This window comes from Salvia hispanica, chromosome 5 (genome assembly GCF_023119035.1).
Source record: "Salvia hispanica cultivar TCC Black 2014 chromosome 5, UniMelb_Shisp_WGS_1.0, whole genome shotgun sequence".
Classification (NCBI taxonomy): Eukaryota; Viridiplantae; Streptophyta; class Magnoliopsida; order Lamiales; family Lamiaceae; genus Salvia; species Salvia hispanica.
The window spans coordinates 1,361,495-1,386,713 of record NC_062969.1 but is presented as its reverse complement, the minus strand read 5'-3'; the positions used below and the strand labels follow the sequence as shown (position 1 = coordinate 1,386,713).

The 25,219-nt window shown below is 36.0% G+C and overlaps 4 protein-coding genes across 4 annotated transcripts in view; 2 read left to right on the top strand and 2 right to left on the bottom strand.

The window, feature by feature from the left end:
* Positions 1-1,597: 1,597 nt before the first annotated feature.
* Positions 1,598-11,883, bottom strand: LOC125188191. Its single transcript, XM_048084951.1, has 7 exons — positions 11,520-11,883; positions 7,625-7,894; positions 3,911-4,044; positions 2,969-3,134; positions 2,672-2,794; positions 2,338-2,549; positions 1,598-1,758 (listed from the first exon to the last, which is right to left on the bottom strand). The coding sequence occupies exons 1-7, from the start codon at positions 11,881-11,883 to the stop codon at positions 1,738-1,740; spliced, it is 1,290 nt and encodes a 429-aa protein (XP_047940908.1). The 3' UTR covers positions 1,598-1,737.
* A 2,526-nt stretch (positions 11,884-14,409) lies between these two features.
* On the bottom strand, positions 14,410-14,952 carry LOC125188190. The gene has a single exon (XM_048084950.1). It carries the CDS (start codon positions 14,950-14,952, stop codon positions 14,410-14,412), a length of 543 nt encoding a protein of 180 aa, XP_047940907.1.
* A 9,431-nt stretch (positions 14,953-24,383) lies between these two features.
* Positions 24,384-25,157, top strand: LOC125188185 (secreted RxLR effector protein 161-like). The gene has a single exon (XM_048084942.1). It carries the CDS (start codon positions 24,384-24,386, stop codon positions 25,155-25,157), a length of 774 nt encoding a protein of 257 aa, XP_047940899.1.
* Positions 25,158-25,167: 10 nt separating this feature from the next.
* Positions 25,168-25,219, top strand: part of LOC125188183 — a 609-nt gene continuing 557 nt past the window's right edge. Inside the window, exon 1 of the mRNA XM_048084940.1 lies at positions 25,168-25,201. Coding sequence (XP_047940897.1) covers positions 25,168-25,201 — 34 coding nt within the window. The remainder of the gene's footprint in view (positions 25,202-25,219) is intronic.

The window sequence follows — 25,219 nt, the reverse complement described above, 5'->3', positions numbered from 1 at the left end:
GTAGGATACATAAAAATATGCCTAGCAATTGCACGAAGATGAAAATATTTAAAGCCCTTGTACTCAACATAATGAGGCTCATACGGTCCTCGCCAATCAGTAACTTGCAACGAAGACTGCGCAATACAGTGAAAACAAGGGTGGAAACCTACACACCCTAAATGTAAATTTTGTTATTGTATATCTAACACTATGCTACACATAACAAAATATCAGGTGACAATTATGAAAAAAGTAAAGTAAATTTATATAGGGGGGATGAGGCTTAATGTTTAAATAGCGCCATTAGTGCCATAGATTTAGTTATTAAGGTCATAGATAGCTCAATTAGTATTCGCGTGCATCCAGCGACAAGCGTGACGTGATTTAATATAACATGATATCTATGATTAATAATCTTAATTAAAATAAAATTACAATTTTTTTAGCTATATATGTTACGAATAACAAAACTTATGGGGAAAATGTTAGTAAAAATCAGGGTACAAGTTATGAAAAAAAGGGTGTATAGGCGAAATGAGTGTTAATCCTATTTAGAAATATTGCATTACTAAATTTTGTTGACTAGCATAATGTCATATAGTACTTCCTCCTCCGTCCCATTAGTGTTGATCTTGTCATAATTAATATTATTGTGTTATTTTAGATATAGATAATTTAAATTATGAATATCAAATTTAATTAAATAATCTTAACCATATGAGTATAGTATTAATCCAATATTCACAAGATTATGTAATAATTGCAATCCTTTAAATTTCAAACTAAGTTTTCATAATTTTCTGGAAATGTATTGAAACATTTTTATCTTTTGTTTCCTCAATTATATAATTTGATTACTATTTTTTATCTTTCGTGATATATGAAACTTGTACTCCCTCCGTCCCATTAAATATAAAATATTTGGTTTTCGGCGAGAGATTTTATGTAGTGTTGTTTTGTGAGTAAATGAAAAGAGCGTAAAGTAAGTGAGAAGGAAAAGTAGAGAGAGTGTTGTTTACATTTTTAGAAACATTTCATTTTTAACGTGACAATCCAAAAAGGAAAATGTTTCATTTCTAACGAGACGAGGGAGTATACAGTACTTGAACTAAAAATTTAAATAAGGCAACGATGGAATTTTTTCAAAAATAATTTCATTAAAATATTTAATTTTATATATGATTTATTTGAAATCCATATTTGCGTGACATCGGATAATAATTGTAATAAACAAAAATCAATAAATTCCATTCTCAAATTCACGTAAATTAATAAATCATAAATTATTTAAAAATCACTACCATAATTATAATTATATGATTCTTAAGTCTGAAAGTTAACAGCCCAGACTCCACAGAAATAAAAATTCTACGACTATCAAAATTAAAAAACCTAGAAATATAAAATACTACCTCCGTCCCCCAAAATTTGCTACACTTTGACCCGACACGGGTTTTAAGAAATATAATGGAAAGTGAGTTGAAAAAGTTGGTGGGATGTGGGTCCTACTTTTAAAGTATTAGTTTTATAATAAAATGTGAGTAGGAATGAGTTAGTGGAATATGGAGTCCACTACCAAAAATGGTAAAAGTGAAGTGTATCAAATTTTCAGGGACGGACCGAAATGGTAAATTGTATCAAATTTTCAGGGACAGAGGTAGTACCATCTTTTAGTCAAATCGAATTCTATTGGCTTCTTAGACACCATGCCGAAGCGATCAATTTCGAAGATCGCATCCGCCGCCGTCTTCGTCTTCATATGCTTGGCATTACTTGCTGAAAATTGGATCTCTATTTTAAGTCAGTGAAATAATAACACAATTTAACCATAATAGAGGGATCCATTTCAAGATTCAAAAATAGTTGTAGTGTAGAACTGAGTTCCTTCACTATTCTAACACCTGACTTCATTAAGTTGATTGTGGCTGAGATATCTGAAAATTAATCTATATCGTACACATACTTTTATTTTGAATCATATAGAGTATGGCTTAACATAATTTTCATGGGTTGCAGGATAACTTAGAAAATGAAAATCCTCCTCGTGAAGAGACTCAACACGAGGAGGATTTTCATTTTCTAAGTTATCCTGCAACCCAATGAAAATTATGTTAAGCCATATTCTATATGATTCAAAATAAAAGTATGTGTACGATATAGATTAATTTTCAGATATCTCAGCCACAATCAACTTAATAAAGTCAGGTGCTAGAATAGTGAAGGAACTCAATTCTACACTACAACTATTTTTGAATCTTGAAATGGATCCCTCTATTATGGTTAAATTGTGTTATTATTTCACTGACTTAAAATAGAGATTCAATTTTCAGCAAGTAATGCCCAAGATAGACTAACCTTGGGGTAGTCAAGGGGTTGCGCTTTACCCAAAGCCGAACTACAGTCTAGAACGTTAAATAAGTTGTCCATCTCCATCTCATACTCTGTTTTCTCCACCGGTTTGGGTACCTCATCTTCAAATCTGACCTTCAGTGGAAGAGTATATCTTTCATTGTCCGTAGGAAATTGTCCATTTCCCAATACATCATTTGCAAGCATGCTGCATAACTCTGAAAGCAAAACAATTTTAGTATTAGCAAAAAATCTTCCATCACAAGTTGACCAGAAAAGGAAACGAAGAGCAATCAACTCATTTTGATCTCTACTGATTTATTTATAGTGGTAGCAATACCTTCATCTTGTTGCTTACTGGTTGAGGATCCATTCTTTGAAAGTATTTTCCTCTTCTTAAAATCTGGTTCACTGATTCTCTCAATTCCAACCTGTTCATAATTCATAGCTTCATCTCTGCTCACTACAGAAAGCAAACATCAAGTTTCCATTAAATTTTAAAAGCATGCATATATATGGAAGTAAATACTAATGAATCAACATGAGCTTATACAACTTTTTTTTTTGTCTTATAAACAAACAATTAACCATTAAAAGTTTTATACACCTATATGATAGCACATCTTTATCAAAGTACCTGGTGTTTTTCTTTGCCCTCCAACACTTGGAGTTGGCGTCTCTTGTCTCTTCCTCTTTGTTGTACTAGCAGAGCTCAAAGGATACACCCCTATGCACGCGTCTCTGTTGTATCTCGTTCGCCCAGAAATACCACGGAAGAATGCCTCCTTAGCTTCTTCACAAGTCTGCATATTAGTACAAAGGAATCTAATTTAGTAGGAAATAAAAATCAAATCTTTATGCACCAAATAAAGGATCACCTTTCACTCATATAAAAAAAGATATACTGCACTTGAATCTTCCTAGATAAAAGATGAACATGATTCATGATTCCATTTCATTCATGAAAACACTTATCTCAGTGGTGTGGATACTTGAAAATGGAAGAAAACACATTTTTTTTTTCCTTTCTATAACATTTGGAGGTGAAATTGGGCCATTCTTTTATTTTTCTCGATTCCACCATAAATTTCTTTGAATTCTAAATCTGTTAAGACAACCGTTGGAGCTCGTCAGCATTGATTGTTTAATTAATTGACACACTAATTTTATTTTTGAAAAAATAACAAAAAATAAAATATTTATGTAATCAAATTCCAAAATTGAGAGTTTCATGATGCTGAATCAATAGAAATCGATACCACATTGACACCCAACCTAGAGATTCATCCATAATTTGACAAAAAAACCTAAATACAAAAATCCACTAAGTAAGACTAAATTTCAGAAATTAACATGAATTTGGATCTAGATTTACAGCAAGTACTCCACCAATCCCTCCCCTGCAATGTTTTTCAGCATAATACAGTCATTTAATTTTTTTTGTATGTCATTAAAATTTGGCAAAAATTATCTATTGAAATGTATAAATAAGACTATGAACAAACTTGCTATGTAAGTCAAAGAAAGTTTTGAAAAAATGGAACTGAGATATGTTGACCAGAGAGAGAGAAAGAGATACCACCGGAATGCTGCTGCAATGGCTGTCGGAACCGGAGAATTCGCCGGAGCTACTGAAAGAACTTGCCTTTGAGAGAGCTAAGTTTGTGACGTTGTGAATTGTTACATTTGTATTCTCTCTACTCCAACACGCTACTAAAAGAAGCAGTGATTGAATATCTATTATTGTGTTAAATTTTTTTGAATAGGGGACTACTATTACACAATAAATAATGATGGTTTCTGGTGATTTTATTTTATTTTTGCATCAAAAGAAGTAAATGTCAGTTTGTGAATATGGGAATGGAAATTTGGCGTGCAAAGCTACCTAATCTACTATACTCTAAACTAGTTCATCAATCATGTCACCTTATATAGAAAATGAATTATTTGAAGCTATGAACATATATACATTTAAAAAAAATAATTCATTCGTTCCAATAAATATGAAACATTTGGTTTTTGGCACCAAATTTTATGCAGTGTTTTTTTGTGAGTTAATGAAGAGAGAGTAAAGTAAGAGAGAAAGAAAAATAGAGAGAGTTATGTTTCCATTTTAGGAAACGTTTCATTTTTAGTGGGACAACCTAAAAATGAAAACTTTGCATTGCTAATGGGACAGAGGGAGTATATTTTATTAAAGATTCATAGTAAGAAAACTCACAAAATTGACTAATTTATAGTCAACTATGCAATTTAAAAATTACCGTAAAAATTATAAAATTTAGATTTATAGCAAGTATCTCACAACAAAAACTTTTCGCAAATTTATATCTGATATAATAGTTGAAAAGGCATACAAGGGCATCGCTGGCGCTGAATTAAACAATGACGACAACTTTAAAAAAACAACGTCATTAGTTACAAGCATCAACAATAAATTACACTAGGACAACTAGATTTTTGTCATGTGATGATTACTAACAAATCCAAACTGTATAATTTTTTCGACTAATTTTTGAAGTTACGAGACAGCCCGAATCACCAAACTTGATAGTTTATCTCTAAAATTGTCCATTTTTACTAATAAAACTATAATATGCGTAATATCCCTATTATTTTGGCAATCTACATTATTATAGTAGACATTTCATGAACTTAAGGGTCAAGACACTCTATTTAGTTAAAAAAATCTTTAGATACATTAACTTTGTTATTCTAGCTAAGCCTCATTACAATTTAATTAATTTGTATCCTTAAAGCGTGAAACTAGTAGTAGTACTTAATTGATATTCCAATTCACACGCATATCCATTTGCTCAAATTCCAAAAAACTTTTTGCAATACCCAATGCAACCTATTCTAATTCACAATAGCAGAGGCAATAAGCCTATAAAGGCTATTCAAATTACTCCATTACTCGTACTCTCCACTCTCCAAAATCAATCACAATCCGGATCATCTAATGAGTTCCCTAATTCATCTCCTATTCCACTCCTCACATGCATGAGAGTGGACTCCACTATAATATAATATGTATGTGAGGATTGGAGTAGGAGATAAATTAGGGAATGCATTAGGTGATCCGGATTGAATCAAGAAACGTAAGGATTTTGAAATGTAAAGAACTTATCCAAAGTTTGAAACAGAGTGGGACTGCAAAGCCGCTGGAAGCGGTGCAGTAGAGTGCAGCAGAGCAATATAGTAGGAGCCACGAAGGAGGAGTGGGCACACGCCGGCAGGAGGTGCAGTCCGGCAGCGTCGTGAGAGCCGTGAAGGAGTTGCTGGAAGGAGGAAAAACTGAGGAAAATTTACTCTGACCGGTCGGACCGATTTCCGGTTTCCGGTCGAACCACCCGGCTCATCCGGTCCAATTGACGAACGGTTTTATAGTGTGAATCGGAGAGGACAAGGCAACGGTTCGCGGGTGAACCGGTCGGACCTGCCGGTCCGGTCCGGTTTTTAAAACACTGGTAACATATTACACTCAAAATTTATATGAAAGAATCGTTTAAATGTCAAACTAAATTTTCATAATTTTCTGTGTTGAATATCAGAGAGTACGTGAGAGTTAGAATGAAGATGACAAAAAGAATAGTGGAAGAGGATCTTCTTTATTCAATAGATCGAACTTTACAAATGGTGGAGAGTATACAACTTGAACAACAACCTAATGAGCTACATCTATCACACTTATAATCGAGCTCGGGTGTATGAGAGTCACACCGAATTAGTTACAACCGTTTACAAGCAACAAACTAACGGCCTAACCAAAGAGCTCTTGAACTAGCTCTGATCTTGATCATATGTGTAGCATCTCCACACTAGCCTATTTTGGAATTATATAACCAAAAATTACCTAAATATATGTTCTTTATCATGTTTATTTATAAGGGTTGATGCAGTAGCCGATGAGCTTTGGTTGGAGGCTTAAATACGACAAAGTAATTTTGATATCGCTAAAATGGAAGCACTACAAAAAACTTAACTACAATTTAGGACGCACAAGAAAGCGTCCCTATGCTTCCATTACATCTTTTAATTTTAGTTGGGACACCAACATGACGTTTTTTGAAGCGTTGGTGGTATATATTTAGAAATACAAATTAGCGTACTTATTAAAAATGCCCTTAACAATTATTTTTTTTTTGGTTGTGGTGAGGAGCCAAATGGCTATAAGTATCTTGAATTCGAGGTTAATGAAAATGGAGGTATTAGGGTTTGAGCCTCTGAGGAGTTAATGGAATCTTCTCGAATATGTAGTTAGTGTAATGTTCGCAAGCACCATGATGAGACTGATACGATCCGACTTACAACGAAGAATGCGCAACACACAACCAAGAATGTTCGCAGGCACCATGACGAGACTTAAAATTTGGACAAAGTTATGCCCGAACATATATGAATAACTAACACTATGCTACAAATAACGAAACTTAGGGAGGGGGATGTGAGTAAAAATCTGGTGACAAATTATGAAGAAAAAGGATATTTATAGGCTAAATGAGTGTTCCTATTTTGAAAATATAACATAAATATTGTGTATTGAACAAATTATGGAAATCAAAATTATATAAAACATTGTTAGCAAAAATAACAACATTCATCCAATATTCAGAAGATTAAAATAGATTATATAATAATTACAATCAAAATTTATGTGAAAGAATCCTTTAAATTTCAAACTAAAATTTCATAATTTTCTATAAATGTATTGAACATTTTTATGTCTTACTTCCTCAATTGTATAATTTGGATACTATTTTTTATCATTCGACTTTCGTGATATACAAAACTTGTATACTGTACCGGAACTAAAAATTTAAATAAGGCAATGATGATTTTTTTATTTTTAAATATAATGATATTGTTTCATTAAAATACTGAATTTTATGTAATCTAATTTATTTAAAATCCATATTTACGAGACATCGAATATTAACTGTAATAAACTAAAATCAAAAAATTCTATTCTGAAATTCACGTAAATTAATAAATCAAAAATTACAACAAGATCGATCCTAACTACTACTTTAATTCCAAAATCATAAGCCAAATCACATAACAGTCATTACCATAATTAAATCCATAATCAAAATCATAATTATAATGTTATAATTATAATCATAAACATAATTATAATTATAATCATAATCATAATTGTAATTATAGCTATAACTATAATCATATATATTTGATTTTGAACGTCCACAATACAGACTCCTAATTAATAAAAATCCTACGGCTATCACAAGTAAAAAGCCTAAAAGAAGATCCTTCACTCTTTTCGTCTTACCAGAATAGAGTTGTATCGGCTTCTTAGACACCATGCCGAAGCGATCAATATGCAAAATCGCTTCCGCGGCCGCGGAAGTCTTCATATGCTTGGGGCTCAAATCCACCTTCACATGCACCATTGACCCGTTCGCAATCTTCCGCAGCGCATCTTCCCACAGCGGCCCACGAGGCACCACCACCGCCTCCCGATGGACTGTCTTCTTCTTGCCCGTGTCGAATCCAGGGACGACGTAGTAGCCGACAGCTTCGTAGAAATTTTGGAGGATGCCTGTATAGTTTTCATAAAGGGAGGCACAAGACAGAGTAATGTTGACATCGTTGTAACGAAGGGGGGTAATGGCCATACTCCTCTTGAACTCGATGTCCATCAAAATGGAGGTATTACTATTAGGGTTTGAGAAGTTAATAGAATCTTCTCGAACATGTAGTTGGTGTAGGTAGAATTGAGGTTCGCTTTCCCAGAAAAGTGGAATGATGGTTATACCTAGGATACTTGACAATATGAACAACCGGAACATGAATTTAAATAAATTATCACTTGTACTCGCCGTATTGAGGCTGGTACGATCCTCGTCCATCACTGACATGTAACGAAGACTGCGCAACACAGAGCTAGAAAAGAAGGGTGGAAACCTACACACCTGAAATGTAAATTTCCATATTGTAGACAAAGTTATGCTTGAACATATACCAATTACAAGATCTAACACTATTCTACAAATAACAGAACTTAGAAGGAAAATGTGAGTTATAAATATTAGGTGACAATTATAAAAAAAAACGGAATGAGTCTTGATGTTTAAATTGAGTCAATAGTGTTATCATCAATACAGTCCTTCAATTAGTATTCCGTGCATCAGGCGTGATATGATTTGATATACCATGATATCTATGATTAATAATCTTAAAATATAAGTTCATTTTTTTAGCTATATATGTTACGAATAACAAAACTTACGGGGAAAATGTTGTTAGGAAATTACTTGTTATTCATATATTCAAGATAGAACATAATTGAATATAAATAAGCAAGACCTTCGAACAACATGTATTTCACGTAAAACTATAAACACAATAGGATTAAAATATACCTTGGCGATCCATAGCGGAAACGATTGCCCTGACAACTTGTATTTCAAGTAAAAGTATAAACACAATAGTATCAAAATATACCTTAGCGATCCATAGCGGAAACGATTTCCTTGAAAAACATTTTCCAGTATAGTGGGGCAACTCTAGTTCCAAGGATTAGTTTCTCTCTCTTTCCCTTGTTTATGTGTTCTCTATAATGTGTGTTTCGATGGGATCACCACACTTGTATTTATAGGCAGAGAGTGGACAAACCATAATTACCAAACATTAATACTCTTTCCATCAAAATGGCTATTTAAAATTATTAATAGATACGCTTCTTTGTATTGGTATGACTCCTATCACATTAATAGGAAATATATAATTCCTAAGTCAATCGGTAATGCCTATTTAATCATGCTTACACTATAAAATAATTATAGTAAAATCAATGACATAATTAATAGCAATCATAATTATATATATACCCATTTACCTTATTATTAATAGGGATGAAATATTCCTTTTACTTACTGCAATAACTTTTAGTTATGCCAATTAAGGACTAGTTAAATTAGGCAACATTTATTATGACTAATTGAAGACCAATTTGGAAACGTCCAATCATTCCAATTAATACAATAATTGATTAATAATTAATTAATTAGGAAAAAATGTGTCTTATAACAAATTAATGTATTACATTAAAATACACAATTCTATTTAAGATTCTATCACATGTCAAAGAGACATAAAACTTACCAATGTTTGTAAATTGTACTCCCTCCGTCCCATTGAAGATGATTCACTTTCCTTTTTGGTTTGTCCCAATTAAGATGTCCCATTACTTAAAATGGAAATCCCTTTATCTCTACTTTATTCCATCTTTCTTACTTTACTCTCTCCACTTAACACACAAAATAAAGTTGCATAAAATCCCGTGCTGCCCAAGGAAGGGGTCATCTTCCTTGGGACGGAGGGAGTAACAGATTATATCTTGTAGATTGAATAATGTCCTAAAGTTCAAATTAAATTAATTGAGTAAACATTTAAAAATACAGTAATTAGGTAATCTTATGCAATTTTTGGAAGCCGTTATTAAAATTCTCTCATAGACGAAAAAAGGCAAAAGGGGGAAAATTGAATGAGCTGAGAAAGAGAAGGGAGAAGAAGAATCCATTCAAGAATCCTTCTTTAACTCAATAACATCATCATCATCATTCATCACTACTACGACTTTGGTTACGTTTGATATAATTGAGTTTGTTATGAGTAGCTAGAGTTTCATTGTTGCTCCTTTTGATTTATCTTTTGCTACTTTTTTTATGCAACTTTAAGGGAAAGTCTATGTTCTTTATTATGTTTATTTATAAGAGTTGATGCAGTAGCCGATGACGGAGAAGCTTTGGTTGGAGGCATAAATAAGACAAAGTAATTTTAACATCGTTGAAACGGAGGCACTAAAATAACAACAATTTATGACGCATAAGAAAGCGTCCCTAAATTAAGATAAGATTAACATAAATGAGTTTCCCTATTTTGAAAATATAACATAAATATTGTTGACGGGTATAAAATAATATACTCCCTCTGTCCCGTTAGTTAATGGAGCCTTTTCTTGTCATAATTATATTTTTTGTATTAACTAATATATTATTGTGTTATTTTAGATCTAGATAATTTAAATTATGAAAATCTTTATATAAACATCTTAGCCAAAATAACAGTATCCATCCAATATTCACAAGATTAATAGATTTATGTAATAATTACAACCAGAATTTATATGAAAGAATCCTTTTAATTTCAAACTAAATTTTCCTAATTTTCTGGAAATGTATTGAAACATTTTTATGTTTTATTTCCTCAATTGTATAATTTGGTTACTACTATTTTTTATCATTCGAATTTCGTGATATTTGAAACTTGTATACAATACTGGAACTAAAAATTTAAATAAGGCGATGATGAAACTTACAAAAAATAATATACAATGTATTATTTTATTAAAATATTTAATGTTATATATAATTTATTTGTAATCCATATTTACGCGACATCGGACAATAACTGTCATAAACAAAAAGTAAATCACAAATTACAACAAGATCGATCCTAACTACTTTAATTCCAAAATAATAAGCTAAACTATTTATCTACACACCCGAAATGTAAATTTCGATATTGTAAACAAAGTTATGCCCGATTGCCCGAACATATACCAATTACAAGATCTATGATCTCTATGATTTATTATTACATTTCTTTAATATGTTACGAATAACAAACCTTCTGTTAATCCTATTTAGAAAATATAATAAATATTGTTGAGTGGCGTAATGAAATGCACTCCCTCAATCCCTTTAGTGTTGATGCATTTTCTTGTCATAGTTACTGTATTAATTGATGTATTATTGTGTTATTTTAGATATAGATAATTTAAATATGAATATCAAATTTAATTGAATAATCACAAAATAATAACGGGACTCCGGCCAACTACTTCAACTCCAAAAATAATAAGCAAAATTATTTAAAAACGGGACTCCTATTCGCGGAGTATAAATCACAAATTACAACAAGATCAATCCTAACTACTTCAACTCCAAAATAATAAGCAAAATTATTTAAAAATCACTATCATAATGAATTGAATGAATAAATAAAATGTCGATCTTCAATTTATTCACCATAATTTGAATGAAACCAAAACGCAAATCATAAACTTATTACAAGATAAAATAGCATATTAATAAAAATTTCTACGAATATAATTAGACAAGAATCGAATATGATACAATACACTCTATCAGTCAAATCACCAGAATCGAGTTTCACCGGCTCCTTAGAAACCTTGCCGGAGCGATCAATACGCAAGCGCGCTCCCGCCGCCGTCTTCATATGCTTGGGGATCAACTCCACCCTTACATAAACCGGTGAACCGTCCGCAATCTTCCGCAGTGCATCTTCCCACGGCGGCCCACGAGGCACCACCACCGCCTCCGGATGGACTGACTTCTTCTTGCCCGTGTCGAATCCAGGGACGACGCTGTAGCCGACAGCTTCGTAGAAATATCGGAACGAGTCTCCAACGTTTTCATAAATGGAGCCACAAGACAAAATAATGTCGACATCGTTGTAACGAAGGGGGGTAAAGGCTATACTTCTCTTGAATTCGAAGTCCATGAAAATCGAGGTATTACTACTAGGGTTCGAGGAGTTGGTAGAATCTTCTCGAACATGTAGTTGGTGTATGTAGAATTGAGGTTCGTCTATCGTGAAAAGTGTTGTGATGATTGAACATAGGATAAATGACAATATCATCAGCAAGATCATGAATATCAAATAATTAGTCTTTGCAATCACCATAATGAGGTTGGTATTTGATACTATGCTACAAATAACAAAACTTATAAGGAAAATGTGAGTAAATATTAGGTGACAATTATGAAAAAAAAAAACGGAATGAGTCTTAATTTTTAAATAGAGTCATTGGTGTTTCCATCAATAAAGTAGTATTCGAGTGCATCAAGCGTGATGTGATTTGATATTACCATGATTTCTATGATTTATTAGTACTCCTACATTTCTTTAATTATTAATATGTTACGAATAACAAACCTTACTGTTAATCCTATTTAGAAAATACTGTAACAAATATTTCTGTAATTATCTATATTAGTTACTGTATTTATTGATGTATTTTTGTGTTGTTTTAGATATAGATAATTTAAATTATGAATATCAAATTTAATTGCCAAAATAATATAGTATTAATCCAATATTCACAAGATTAATATAGATTATGTGATATAATTACAATCAAAGTTATATGAATGAATCCTTTAAATTTCAAACTAAATTTTCATAATTTTCTGGATTACCTCAATTGTATAATTTGGTTACTATTTTTATCATTCATGATATAAGAAACTTTTTTATACGTTACCGGAACCAAAATTTTAAATAAGACGATGCTGAAATTTTTTTATTTTCATTATTTAATTATCTAAGGAGTGTGATCCGTTGCTAACTTTAACTCATCAATGCAATGTACTCCCTCTGTCCGTGAAATGTTTTCTAGTTTTTCCATTTCGGTTCGTCCGCGAAATGTTGTCCACTTTGCTTTTTTACCATTTTGTTAAATGAACCTCATTTTTAACAAACTTATTACACTCATATTCTATTATAAAAAATATATATAAATAGTGGCGGATCCTGGATTTTGGATTTGGGGTACGATAAATAGTTATATTAATTTAGACTTTCAAAATTCATTTGATCTTTTAATCACAATTTATATCTGTATTTTTAATATACTTAATTATATACTATAAAAATGGAAGTTCTTATATATTTATATTTTATGGATGATTTATTTCAACTTTTGCAATATATATTATTTTTGCAAAAATTATTTCAATTATATAAGCAAAGTTTTAGTCTGTCTCTAAAAAGTAGTAGAAATGATACAAATTTAAATCGATTAGAATGAGCAGAAATTTTAAAAATGCATTAAAATGTTTACAAGTGATCAAGAAATAATAAAGACAAAAAAATGTATTATAGAGAATCAAATAATATTTTATAAGAGAAAATTAAATACATTAGATATTTTGGATGTACAAGAAACGAGAAGATAAAATTATTACATTAGTGAAAATATTATACTACAAGAGATAGTATTATAGTAAATCAAAAGGAGAAAAAAGAATAATTAAATAGATTAGTAGAAAATAAAAAGAGAGAAGAATACAAAGAAAATAAAAACCATTCATGAAATATAACACCGAAAAGAATAAATAGTGTCTGAAATCTCGTGTCTCCCGGATGGAAAGGCAATCTACCACTGGACCACACTACTCATACGTTGTTTGGGTGTACACTCGTACCCCTCTATACCAATGTATATCCGCCACTATTAATATAAATGTGGGATCTACGTTCCACTGACTTTTTCCAGTCACTTTTCTTTACATTTCTTAAAACACGTGCCAAGTCAAACTTGGACAACATTTCGTAGACAGAGGGAGTATTAAAAATGTCAACACGATGATACTGAAATGTCAACATAAACTTAAGTTGACATTTTAATACATTATGTTGATATTGATATTTAAATGTCAACACGAATATGTGTTGACATTTTTAATATACTATGTTAATGAATTAGCAAGTTAACAATTTAAGAAAAATTATCATTTTAACGCACCCTCTAATTATCTATTGCTAAAATAACACAATAATACATTAATTAACACACAAAATATAATTACAAGAAGAAAATACATCGAGACTAAAGGGACGGAGAGAGTGTTTTGCATCAAGCCGGTCAACACAATTATGTTATATTTTCTAAACGAGTGGGAGTTTGAGGTCCATGAAAGATAAATTTATAACGCAAGTGATTGCGTCTTTAATTTTACGTCCTTAAAAGATTAATTTATTATAGTGTACTTATTTAGCGAGGGAATTATAGAATTATATATTTTCAATCATTTTTCATCAAAGAGAATAATAGTACATCATTAAGTAAAATGCATCCCGGAATTTCCGAGTCATCCTGAATAGTCAGCTAAATTTATAGGTTTAGAACCCTAAAATTTTAATCCAAACAAATACAATCCGACAATCCGAGTAAAACATACATGCATTTAATCCTAAATGATTCATAATTCCATTCACAAAGCACCTTAAAACTCATAATTCCATTCATAAAAACACCTTAAAACGACCAAAGCGGATAGAATTACAAGATAAATTGATAACTAAAGCTTTGCCGAAGCCATCAACCCGAAAGTCGGCCGCCACCGCCATCGCCTTCTTCACCGTACAACAGCAGCAGTCGTCATAGTCATCCGTCCTATACTTGGTGGTCAACGCCACCCTCAAATCCACCGTTGACCCGTCACCAATCTTCCGCAGCGCATCTTCCCATGGAAGCCCACGAGCCGCCACCACTGCCTCCCGATGGACCGTCTTCTCGTCCCAACCCATGTTGAATCCCGGGATGACGCTCTGGCCGGCCACTTGGTCCGAGGAGGCATGATACAAAGTAATGTTGACATCGTTGTAACGGACGGGAGAAGGGACTCTATGCCTACTGAATTCGAGGCCGATTTTAATGGAATCTTCTCGAATGTGTAATTGTTGCACGTGGATTTGAGGCATCACCATAGAGCTGGCTTGTTTGATAGCTGCAAGCATCAAGATACCGACGGCAATTGGCAATAACACAACCTTACTGTTAATCATATTTAGAAAATACTGTAATAAATATTTCTTTAATTATCTATATTAGTTACTGTATTAATTGATGTATTATTGGGTTATTTTAGATATAGATAATTTAAATTGTGAATATTAAATTTAATTGAATAATCTTAGCCAAAATAATATACTAGTAGTATTAATCCAATATTCACAAGATTAATATAGATTATGGTGATAACTACAATCAAAATTTATATGAAAGAGTCCTTTAAATTTCAAACTAAATTTTCATAATATTCTAGAAATATATTGAAACCATTTTATGTTTTACTCCCTCCGTCCCACAAAGATTGTCCTATTTTTCCATTTATGTCCGTCCCACAAAATCTGTCTCATTTCACTTTTTATCATTTTTGGTAGTGGACCTCATATTCCACTAACTCATTCAATTCACATTTTATTATAAAACTAATACTCATATAAAAGTAGGACCTACGTTCCATTAACTTTTTCAACTAACTTTTCATTATATTTCTTAAAACTCATGTCTGGTCAAAGTAAGACAATCTTTGTGGGACGGAAGGAGTATTACCTCAATTATATAATTTGATTACTGGTTTTTATCTTTCATGATATACGAAACATTTATACATTACGGGAACCAAAAATTTAAATAAGCCGATGCTGAATTTTTTATTTATTTTCATTATTTAATTATCTATTGTTAAAATAACACAATAATACATTAATTAATACACAAAATATAATTATCTATTACAATTACTAATATTTATGTTATATTTTCTAAATAGGATTAACATTCATTTCGCCTATAAATATCCTTATTTTTTCCATTGCTTGTCACCAGATTTCTACTCACATTTCCCTCCTAACCATTCGAGTTTTTACTCAAAATTTCTCCCTAAATTTCGTCGTTCGTACGTCTTAGATCTCGTTAATCGTATGTTGAGATTCAGATCTAGGGTGTCTAGTTCCTTCGAATTCATGCTCGTAAAAATCTACATGCAACGCGCTATTCATCGTTGGTCGCATCGCTGGACGTCAGTGACAAATCACGGCGGTATTCGCCTAATTCGAGAATTTATCAGAGTATTCTTTTGCTTTGATCCAATTTTACTTGCACTCGCAGTAGCCGTCAGTATATTATGCTTAGTATTACTATATAAAGTGGAAGTTGAGCCTCAATTCTATATAAAACAACTACACATTTTAAAAGATTCCAATAACTTCTCATCATACCCTAATAGTAGCAATAGTAACACCTCCATTTCCATGGACCTCAAGTTTGAGCACCGATTTCCTCTTTGCTACGACGATCTCAACATTACTTTGTATTGTGCCTCCAACCAAAGCTTCTCCGTTGTTGGCAACGGCTTTTGTTGGGTCTAGAGTGACTGATCCAATTTCTTCGGCCCATAGCAACAAGCCCAGACTTAGGGCCCAAGTCAGAGAGTTTGTTGAAGTAAGCTGAGCAGCTCATTTAGTTACATCAGTTTAGAGAGTTTTCCCCCTTTTCTCCTACGGTATATAATCTGTGAAATTAGGGGTTTCTAGAGTAGTTCTTCTCTGTATCTCAGTTACAATTCAAGATTAGTTAGCTAAGTGAGTTTTCACAATCGAGCTGTGTTCTTCGATTGAGTAGTTAGCTTGAGGAATTGTGAGCTGTTGTAATTTGTTCTTTGATTGTGTTTGTGGAATAAAATCGTCCCATCCTTCGTCCGTGGATGTAGATCCTTTTGTGGATCGAACCACGTTAATTCTTTGTGTCGTTTACATTTGATCGAATCAAGATTCTCGTTCATCAAATTGGCGCCGTCTGTGGGAACGATGACGATGCCAAGAATGGAAGCTGAAAAGTTTACGGGTCACAACGATTTTGGGCTCTGGCGCATCAAGATGAAGGCCTTGCTAATCCAACAAGGGTTAGCCGATGCAATCAAATCGAAATCGCCGGTGATCGAGGAAGGAGTAGATGAGAAGGTTGCGGCGAAGAAGCGAGAGATCTGGGAAAAGGCGCACAGCGCCATTGTTCTCTGCCTTGGAGGTAAAGTCCTTCGAGAAGTCGCGAAGGAGACTACCGCGATGGGCGTCTGGGCGAAGCTAGAGACACTATACATGACGAAGTCTCTCGCGAATCGCCTTTATATGAAGCAGCGCCTATACTCCTATCGGTTTCTTGAATCTAAGCCGGTGGGAGAGCAACTCGATGAATTCAACAAGGCCATCGATGACCTTGAAAACATAGATGTCAAGATTGAAGACGAAGACAAGGCCATCTTGCTTCTCAATGCTCTCCCAAAATCTTACGATCACTTAAAGGATGCTATGTTATATGGGAGAGAGAAGGCCATCACCCTTGATGAAGTTCAATGCGTTTTGAAGGCCAAGGAGCTGCAGAAGACCTCTGGTAATGTAAGCTCTGATCAGGCTCCAGAGGCCCTCATTGTGAAGAAATTCAAGCACAAGAAGCAATCAAAGGGAAAGGAGAATCAAGGTTTCAAGCCCCAACACTCTAATCAAAAGTCTGGGGATGAAAGTAAGGAGACAAGAAAATGCCACTGGTGTCAAAAGCCCGGCCATCTCAAGAAGAATTGCTTCGCATGGAAGAAGAGACAAGCTGAGTCCAATAATGATCAGAACACTGCCGATTGTACAGCGGAATTGGAGCCAGCCCATGTTATGAATGTGGCTGAGAAGCAGATATCAGACTCCTGGATCATGGACTCCGGGTGCTCATTCCACATATGCTCGCACAAGGATTGGTTTGAAGACCTCACTGATGCTGATGGGACAGTGTTGCTAGGCAACAATCAGGTATGTACTATTAAAGGGATTGGTAATATTCGTTTTAAAGTGCATGATGGATCAGTGAAGGTGTTGACTGGTGTGAGGTTTATACCTAGTATTAAAAGGAACCTTGTATCTCTGGGCATGCTGGATTTGAAAGGGTATTCATTTGTTGTTTCTGGTGGATGTATGAAAGTATTGTCTGGGGGCACTATTGTTATGATGGCCTCTAGAAGAAATAGATTGTATTATCTTGATGCTGATGTTGTTGTTGGGAATTCTTGTTTCTCTGAGGATTCTGGTATGGCTTTGTGGCATAAGAGGCTTGGCCATGTAGGAGAGAAGGGCTTAAAGGAGCTTGTTAAGAAGGGCATTTTCAAGTTCAGTGATCAAGAAACTGTTAAAATGTGTGAGTCTTGTTTGCTAGGAAAGGGAAAGAAGCTGCCTTATGGCTCTGGCAAGCACACCTCCACCAAGCCCCTTGACTATTGCCATAGTGATCTCTGGGGACCAAGTTCTGAGAAGTCCACAGGGGGTGGAAGATATTTCTTGAGCATCATTGATGATTTCAGCAGAAAAGTCTGGGTATGGATCTTAAAAGAGAAATCGGAAACTTTTGATAGGTTCAAGACATGGTGCAAGGCTGTTGAGGTTGAGAAAGGCTATGGTCTAAAGTGCTTAAGGACAGATAATGGCTTAGAATTTCTATCAAAGGAATTTGATTCTTTCTGCAAGGTGAAGGGTATTAAAAGGCACAGAACCGCACCAGGCAATCCTCAACAAAATGGGACTGCAGAGCGTATGAACAGGACCCTTCTCGAGAGGGTGAGGTGCATGATGCTCACTGCAGGTGTACCCAAGAAGTTTTGGGCAGAGGCTGTATCAACTGCAGCTAAGCTAATCAACAAGTGTCCGAGTTCAGCCATAGCTCATGACACACCAGACAACAGGTGGTATGGAAACCTTGGTGGGTATCAGAAACTGAAGATCTTTGGTTGCAGGGCTTTTGCCCATATCAGACAGGGGAAATTGGAGCCAAGGGCTCTAAAGTGCATTTTCTTGGGTTATCAAGATGGAGTAAAAGGCTATAGACTATAGAGCACCGAGCCTGGAAATCAAAAGATTATAATTAGCAGAGATGTGGTATTTGATGAGTCAACAATGCCATACAAGACTGCTGATCAGAATGAAAGATTTCAGCAACCTCCAACAAATTCAGAAGTTGATTTTGAGCACCATGATTCTCGGAACCAGGGTAATGAACCATCTGCTCAAGTGGAAGAAGATATCCTCTCAGGAGAGGAAAGTGAGGAACCAGAACCTAATGGACCTGCAGATTTGTCTGAATCAGACCAAGACCCATCAGGTGCTGGGAATCTCAGTGACTATTTGCTGGTCAAGGACAGGACAAGAAGGGACATTAGGCCACCTGCTAGATACATGGATGCTGATTTTGTCTACTATGCTCTATGTGTTGCTGAGGAGTTGGAGATTTCTGAGCCTAGTACATACAAAGAGGCCATAGGAAGCAAAGATAAGCATAAGTGGATAAAGGCCATGAATGAGGAAATAGATTCCTTATTGAAGAATAAGACCTGGGTTCTTGTTTTGAGGTCACAGATTCAGCAGAGGCCAATATCTTGTAAGTGGATTTACAAGAAGAAGGTGGAGGCTTCTGAAAATGATAATGTCAGATTCAAGGCAAGGCTAGTTGCAAGAGGTTTCACTCAAGAGGAAGGTGTTGACTACACTGAAGTCTTCTCACCTGTAGTTAAACACAGTTCTATCCGAATCCTACTTGCACTTGTGGCCAAGAACAACTGGGAGCTTCAACAATTGGATGTCAAGACAGCCTTCTTGCATGGTGAGTTGGAAGAGACTATATACATGGAGCAGCCACAAGGTTTTATTAAGCCAAGAGATGAAGATAAGGTTTGTTGTTTAAAAAGGAGCCTATATGGGCTCAAACAGAGCAGCAGGCAATGGTATCTGACTTTTGACAAGCAGATGGAAATAATGGGGTTCAGAAAATCAGCCTTTGACAACTGTGTATATATAAGATACAAGGGGGGTACTGTTGTTGCCTACTTGCTACTTTATGTAGATGATATGCTTGTGGCAGGACCAAGCAAGGCTGAAATCAATTGAGTAAAGAGAGATTTGGAAGAAGGTTTTGAAATGAAGGATCTGGGGAATGCCAAAAGAATTCTAGGCATGGATATCATTAGAGAGAGAAGTGCTAGAAAGTTGTGGCTGGTACAACACAGCTACATCAAGAAGATGTTGGCAAAATTCCAGATGATCGATTCAAGGAAGGTATCAACTCCAACAAGCCAACATTTCAAGCTTTCTACCAGTCAGAAGCCATCATCTGAGATGGAAAGGAAACAGATGTCTAAGATCCCTTATGCAAGCATTGTAGGGAGTATAATGTACATGATGTTGTGTACAAGGCCTGACTTGTCACATGCTATCAGTTTGACTAGCAGATTTATGGCTGATCTAGGTAACGAACATTGGCAAGCTCTGAAGTGGATAATGAAGTATCTAGTGGGCACACAGGATCTTGGGTTGTTGTTTTGCACAAAGGATGGTGAAGATGGTCTTATTGGGTATTGTGATGCAGACTATGCAGCCAACATTGATAGTAGAAAGTCTCAGTCTGCATATATATTCAAGCTTTTTGGGACTGCCATTAGTTGGAAGTCCAATCTTCAATCAGTGGTTGCCCTCTCCACAACCGAAGCAGAGTATATTTCTATGGCAGAGGCAGTCAAAGAGGCCAAATGGTTGAAGGGGATATTGGGAGACTTTGGGGTGGTTCAAGAGGCAGTGACAATACTTTGTGACAACAACAGCGCTATAAGTTTGGCCAAGCATCAAACCTTTCACGAGAGAAGTAAGCATATTGATATAAAGCTGCACTTTGTGAGAGATGAGATTGGAAAAGGTGTGGTGACTGTGAGAAAGGTTCACACATCAGAAAACGCAGCAGATATGATGACAAAGGCTCTACCAAGTGCCAAGCTTGAGCATTGCTTAGACTTGGTTAACTTGATTGCTCGAAGATGAGGGTACTTAGATGAAGGTGGAGATGGTTCATGGATGCAGTCAAGGTGGAGTTTGTTGGGTCTAGAGTGACTGATCCAATTTCTTCGGCCCATAGCAACAAGCCCAGACTTAGGGCCCAAGTCAGAGAGTTTGTTGAAGTAAGCTGAGCAGCTCATTTAGTTACATCAGTTTAGAGAGTTTTCCCCCTTTTCTCCTACGGTATATAATCTGTGAAATTAGGGGTTTCTAGAGTAGTTCTTCTCTGTATCTCAGTTACAATTCAAGATTAGTTAGCTAAGTGAGTTTTCACAATCGAGCTGTGTTCTTCGATTGAGTAGTTAGCTTGAGGAATTGTGAGCTGTTGTAATTTGTTCTTTGATTGTGTTTGTGGAATAAAATCGTCCCATCCTTCGTCCGTGGATGTAGATCCTTTTGTGGATCGAACCACGTTAATTCTTTGTGTCGTTTACATTTGATCGAATCAAGATTCTCGTTCATCAAGATGAGAAGGTTGCGGCGAAGAAGCGAGAGATCTGGGAAAAGGCGCACAGCGCCATTGTTCTCTGCCTTGGAGGTAAAGTCCTTCGAGAAGTCGCGAAGGAGACTACCGCGATGGGCGTCTGGGCGAAGCTAGAGACACTATACATGACGAAGTCTCTCGCGAATCGCCTTTATATGAAGCAGCGCCTATACTCCTATCGGTTTCTTGAATCTAAGCCGGTGGGAGAGCAACTCGATGAATTCAACAAGGCCATCGATGACCTTGAAAACATAGATGTCAAGATTGAAGACGAAGACAAGGCCATCTTGCTTCTCAATGCTCTCCCAAAATCTTACGATCACTTAAAGGATGCTATGTTATATGGGAGAGAGAAGGCCATCACCCTTGATGAAGTTCAATGCGTTTTGAAGGCCAAGGAGCTGCAGAAGACCTCTGGTAATGTAAGCTCTGATCAGGCTCCAGAGGCCCTCATTGTGAAGAAATTCAAGCACAAGAAGCAATCAAAGGGAAAGGAGAATCAAGGTTTCAAGCCCCAACACTCTAATCAAAAGTCTGGGGATGAAAGTAAGGAGACAAGAAAATGCCACTGGTGTCAAAAGCCCGGCCATCTCAAGAAGAATTGCTTCGCATGGAAGAAGAGACAAGCTGAGTCCAATAATGATCAGAACACTGCCGATTGTACAGCGGAATTGGAGCCAGCCCATGTTATGAATGTGGCTGAGAAGCAGATATCAGACTCCTGGATCATGGACTCCGGGTGCTCATTCCACATATGCTCGCACAAGGATTGGTTTGAAGACCTCACTGATGCTGATGGGACAGTGTTGCTAGGCAACAATCAGGTATGTACTATTAAAGGGATTGGTAATATTCGTTTTAAAGTGCATGATGGATCAGTGAAGGTGTTGACTGGTGTGAGGTTTATACCTAGTATTAAAAGGAACCTTGTATCTCTGGGCATGCTGGATTTGAAAGGGTATTCATTTGTTGTTTCTGGTGGATGTATGAAAGTATTGTCTGGGGGCACTATTGTTATGATGGCCTCTAGAAGAAATAGATTGTATTATCTTGATGCTGATGTTGTTGTTGGGAATTCTTGTTTCTCTGAGGATTCTGGTATGGCTTTGTGGCATAAGAGGCTTGGCCATGTAGGAGAGAAGGGCTTAAAGGAGCTTGTTAAGAAGGGCATTTTCAAGTTCAGTGATCAAGAAACTGTTAAAATGTGTGAGTCTTGTTTGCTAGGAAAGGGAAAGAAGCTGCCTTATGGCTCTGGCAAGCACACCTCCACCAAGCCCCTTGACTATTGCCATAGTGATCTCTGGGGACCAAGTTCTGAGAAGTCCACAGGGGGTGGAAGATATTTCTTGAGCATCATTGATGATTTCAGCAGAAAAGTCTGGGTATGGATCTTAAAAGAGAAATCGGAAACTTTTGATAGGTTCAAGACATGGTGCAAGGCTGTTGAGGTTGAGAAAGGCTATGGTCTAAAGTGCTTAAGGATAGATAATGGCTTAGAATTTCTATCAAAGGAATTTGATTCTTTCTGCAAGGTGAAGGGTATTAAAAGGCACAGAACCGCACCAGGCAATCCTCAACAAAATGGGACTGCAGAGCGTATGAACAGGACCCTTCTCGAGAGGGTGAGGTGCATGATGCTCACTGCAGGTGTACCCAAGAAGTTTTGGGCAGAGGCTGTATCAACTGCAGCTAAGCTAATCAACAAGTGTCCGAGTTCAGCCATAGCTCATGACACACCAGACAACAGGTGGTATGGAAACCTTGGTGGGTATCAGAAACTGAAGATCTTTGGTTGCAGGGCTTTTGCCCATATCAGACAGGGGAAATTGGAGCCAAGGGCTCTAAAGTGCATTTTCTTGGGTTATCAAGATGGAGTAAAAGGCTATAGACTATGGAGCACCGAGCCTGGAAATCAAAAGATTATAATTAGCAGAGATGTGGTATTTGATGAGTCAACAATGCCATACAAGACTGCTGATCAGAATGAAAGATTTCAGCAACCTCCAACAAATTCAGAAGTTGATTTTGAGCACCATGATTCTCGGAACCAGGGTAATGAACCATCTGCTCAAGTGGAAGAAGATATCCTCTCAGGAGAGGAAAGTGAGGAACCAGAACCTAATGGACCTGCAGATTTGTCTGAATCAGACCAAGACCCATCAGGTGCTGGGAATCTCAGTGACTATTTGCTGGTCAAGGACAGGACAAGAAGGGACATTAGGCCACCTGCTAGATACATGGATGCTGATTTTGTCTACTATGCTCTATGTGTTGCTGAGGAGTTGGAGATTTCTGAGCCTAGTACATACAAAGAGGCCATAGGAAGCAAAGATAAGCATAAGTGGATAAAGGCCATGAATGAGGAAATAGATTCCTTATTGAAGAATAAGACCTGGGTTCTTGTTTTGAGGTCACAGATTCAGCAGAGGCCAATATCTTGTAAGTGGATTTACAAGAAGAAGGTGGAGGCTTCTGAAAATGATAATGTCAGATTCAAGGCAAGGCTAGTTGCAAGAGGTTTCACTCAAGAGGAAGGTGTTGACTACACTGAAGTCTTCTCACCTGTAGTTAAACACAGTTCTATCCGAATCCTACTTGCACTTGTGGCCAAGAACAACTGGGAGCTTCAACAATTGGATGTCAAGACAGCCTTCTTGCATGGTGAGTTGGAAGAGACTATATACATGGAGCAGCCACAAGGTTTTATTAAGCCAAGAGATGAAGATAAGGTTTGTTGTTTAAAAAGGAGCCTATATGGGCTCAAACAGAGCAGCAGGCAATGGTATCTGACTTTTGACAAGCAGATGGAAATAATGGGGTTCAGAAAATCAGCCTTTGACAACTGTGTATATATAAGATACAAGGGGGGTACTGTTGTTGCCTACTTGCTACTTTATGTAGATGATATGCTTGTGGCAGGACCAAGCAAGGCTGAAATCAATTGAGTAAAGAGAGATTTGGAAGAAGGTTTTGAAATGAAGGATCTGGGGAATGCCAAAAGAATTCTAGGCATGGATATCATTAGAGAGAGAAGTGCTAGAAAGTTGTGGCTGGTACAACACAGCTACATCAAGAAGATGTTGGCAAATTCCAGATGATCGATTCAAGGAAGGTATCAACTCCAACAAGCCAACATTTCAAGCTTTCTACCAGTCAGAAGCCATCATCTGAGATGGAAAGGAAACAGATGTCTAAGATCCCTTATGCAAGCATTGTAGGGAGTATAATGTACATGATGTTGTGTACAAGGCCTGACTTGTCACATGCTATCAGTTTGACTAGCAGATTTATGGCTGATCTAGGTAACGAACATTGGCAAGCTCTGAAGTGGATAATGAAGTATCTAGTGGGCACACAGGATCTTGGGTTGTTGTTTTGCACAAAGGATGGTGAAGATGGTCTTATTGGGTATTGTGATGCAGACTATGCAGCCAACATTGATAGTAGAAAGTCTCAGTCTGCATATATATTCAAGCTTTTTGGGACTGCCATTAGTTGGAAGTCCAATCTTCAATCAGTGGTTGCCCTCTCCACAACCGAAGCAGAGTATATTTCTATGGCAGAGGCAGTCAAAGAGGCCAAATGGTTGAAGGGGATATTGGGAGACTTTGGGGTGGTTCAAGAGGCAGTGACAATACTTTGTGACAACAACAGCGCTATAAGTTTGGCCAAGCATCAAACCTTTCACGAGAGAAGTAAGCATATTGATATAAAGCTGCACTTTGTGAGAGATGAGATTGGAAAAGGTGTGGTGACTGTGAGAAAGGTTCACACATCAGAAAACGCAGCAGATATGATGACAAAGGCTCTACCAAGTGCCAAGCTTGAGCATTGCTTAGACTTGGTTAACTTGATTGCTCGAAGATGAGGGTACTTAGATGAAGGTGGAGATGGTTCATGGATGCAGTCAAGGTGGAGTTTGTTGGGTCT

Coding starts and splice junctions, on each gene's coding strand:
- LOC125188191 (XM_048084951.1), bottom strand. CDS start 11,883: ATGGACTTCGAATTCAAGAGAAGTATAGCCTTTACCCCCCTTCGTTAC. Junction 3,135..3,910: donor ATTGCAGCAGCATTCCGGTG/GTATCTCTTTCT, acceptor ACTAATATGCAG/ACTTGTGAAGAAGCTAAGGA. Junction 1,759..2,337: donor AACCCCTTGACTACCCCAAG/GTTAGTCTATCT, acceptor TCCAATTTTCAG/CAAGTAATGCCAAGCATATG.
- LOC125188190 (XM_048084950.1), bottom strand. CDS start 14,952: ATGATTAACAGTAAGGTTGTGTTATTGCCAATTGCCGTCGGTATCTTG.
- LOC125188185 (XM_048084942.1), top strand. CDS start 24,384: ATGATCGATTCAAGGAAGGTATCAACTCCAACAAGCCAACATTTCAAG.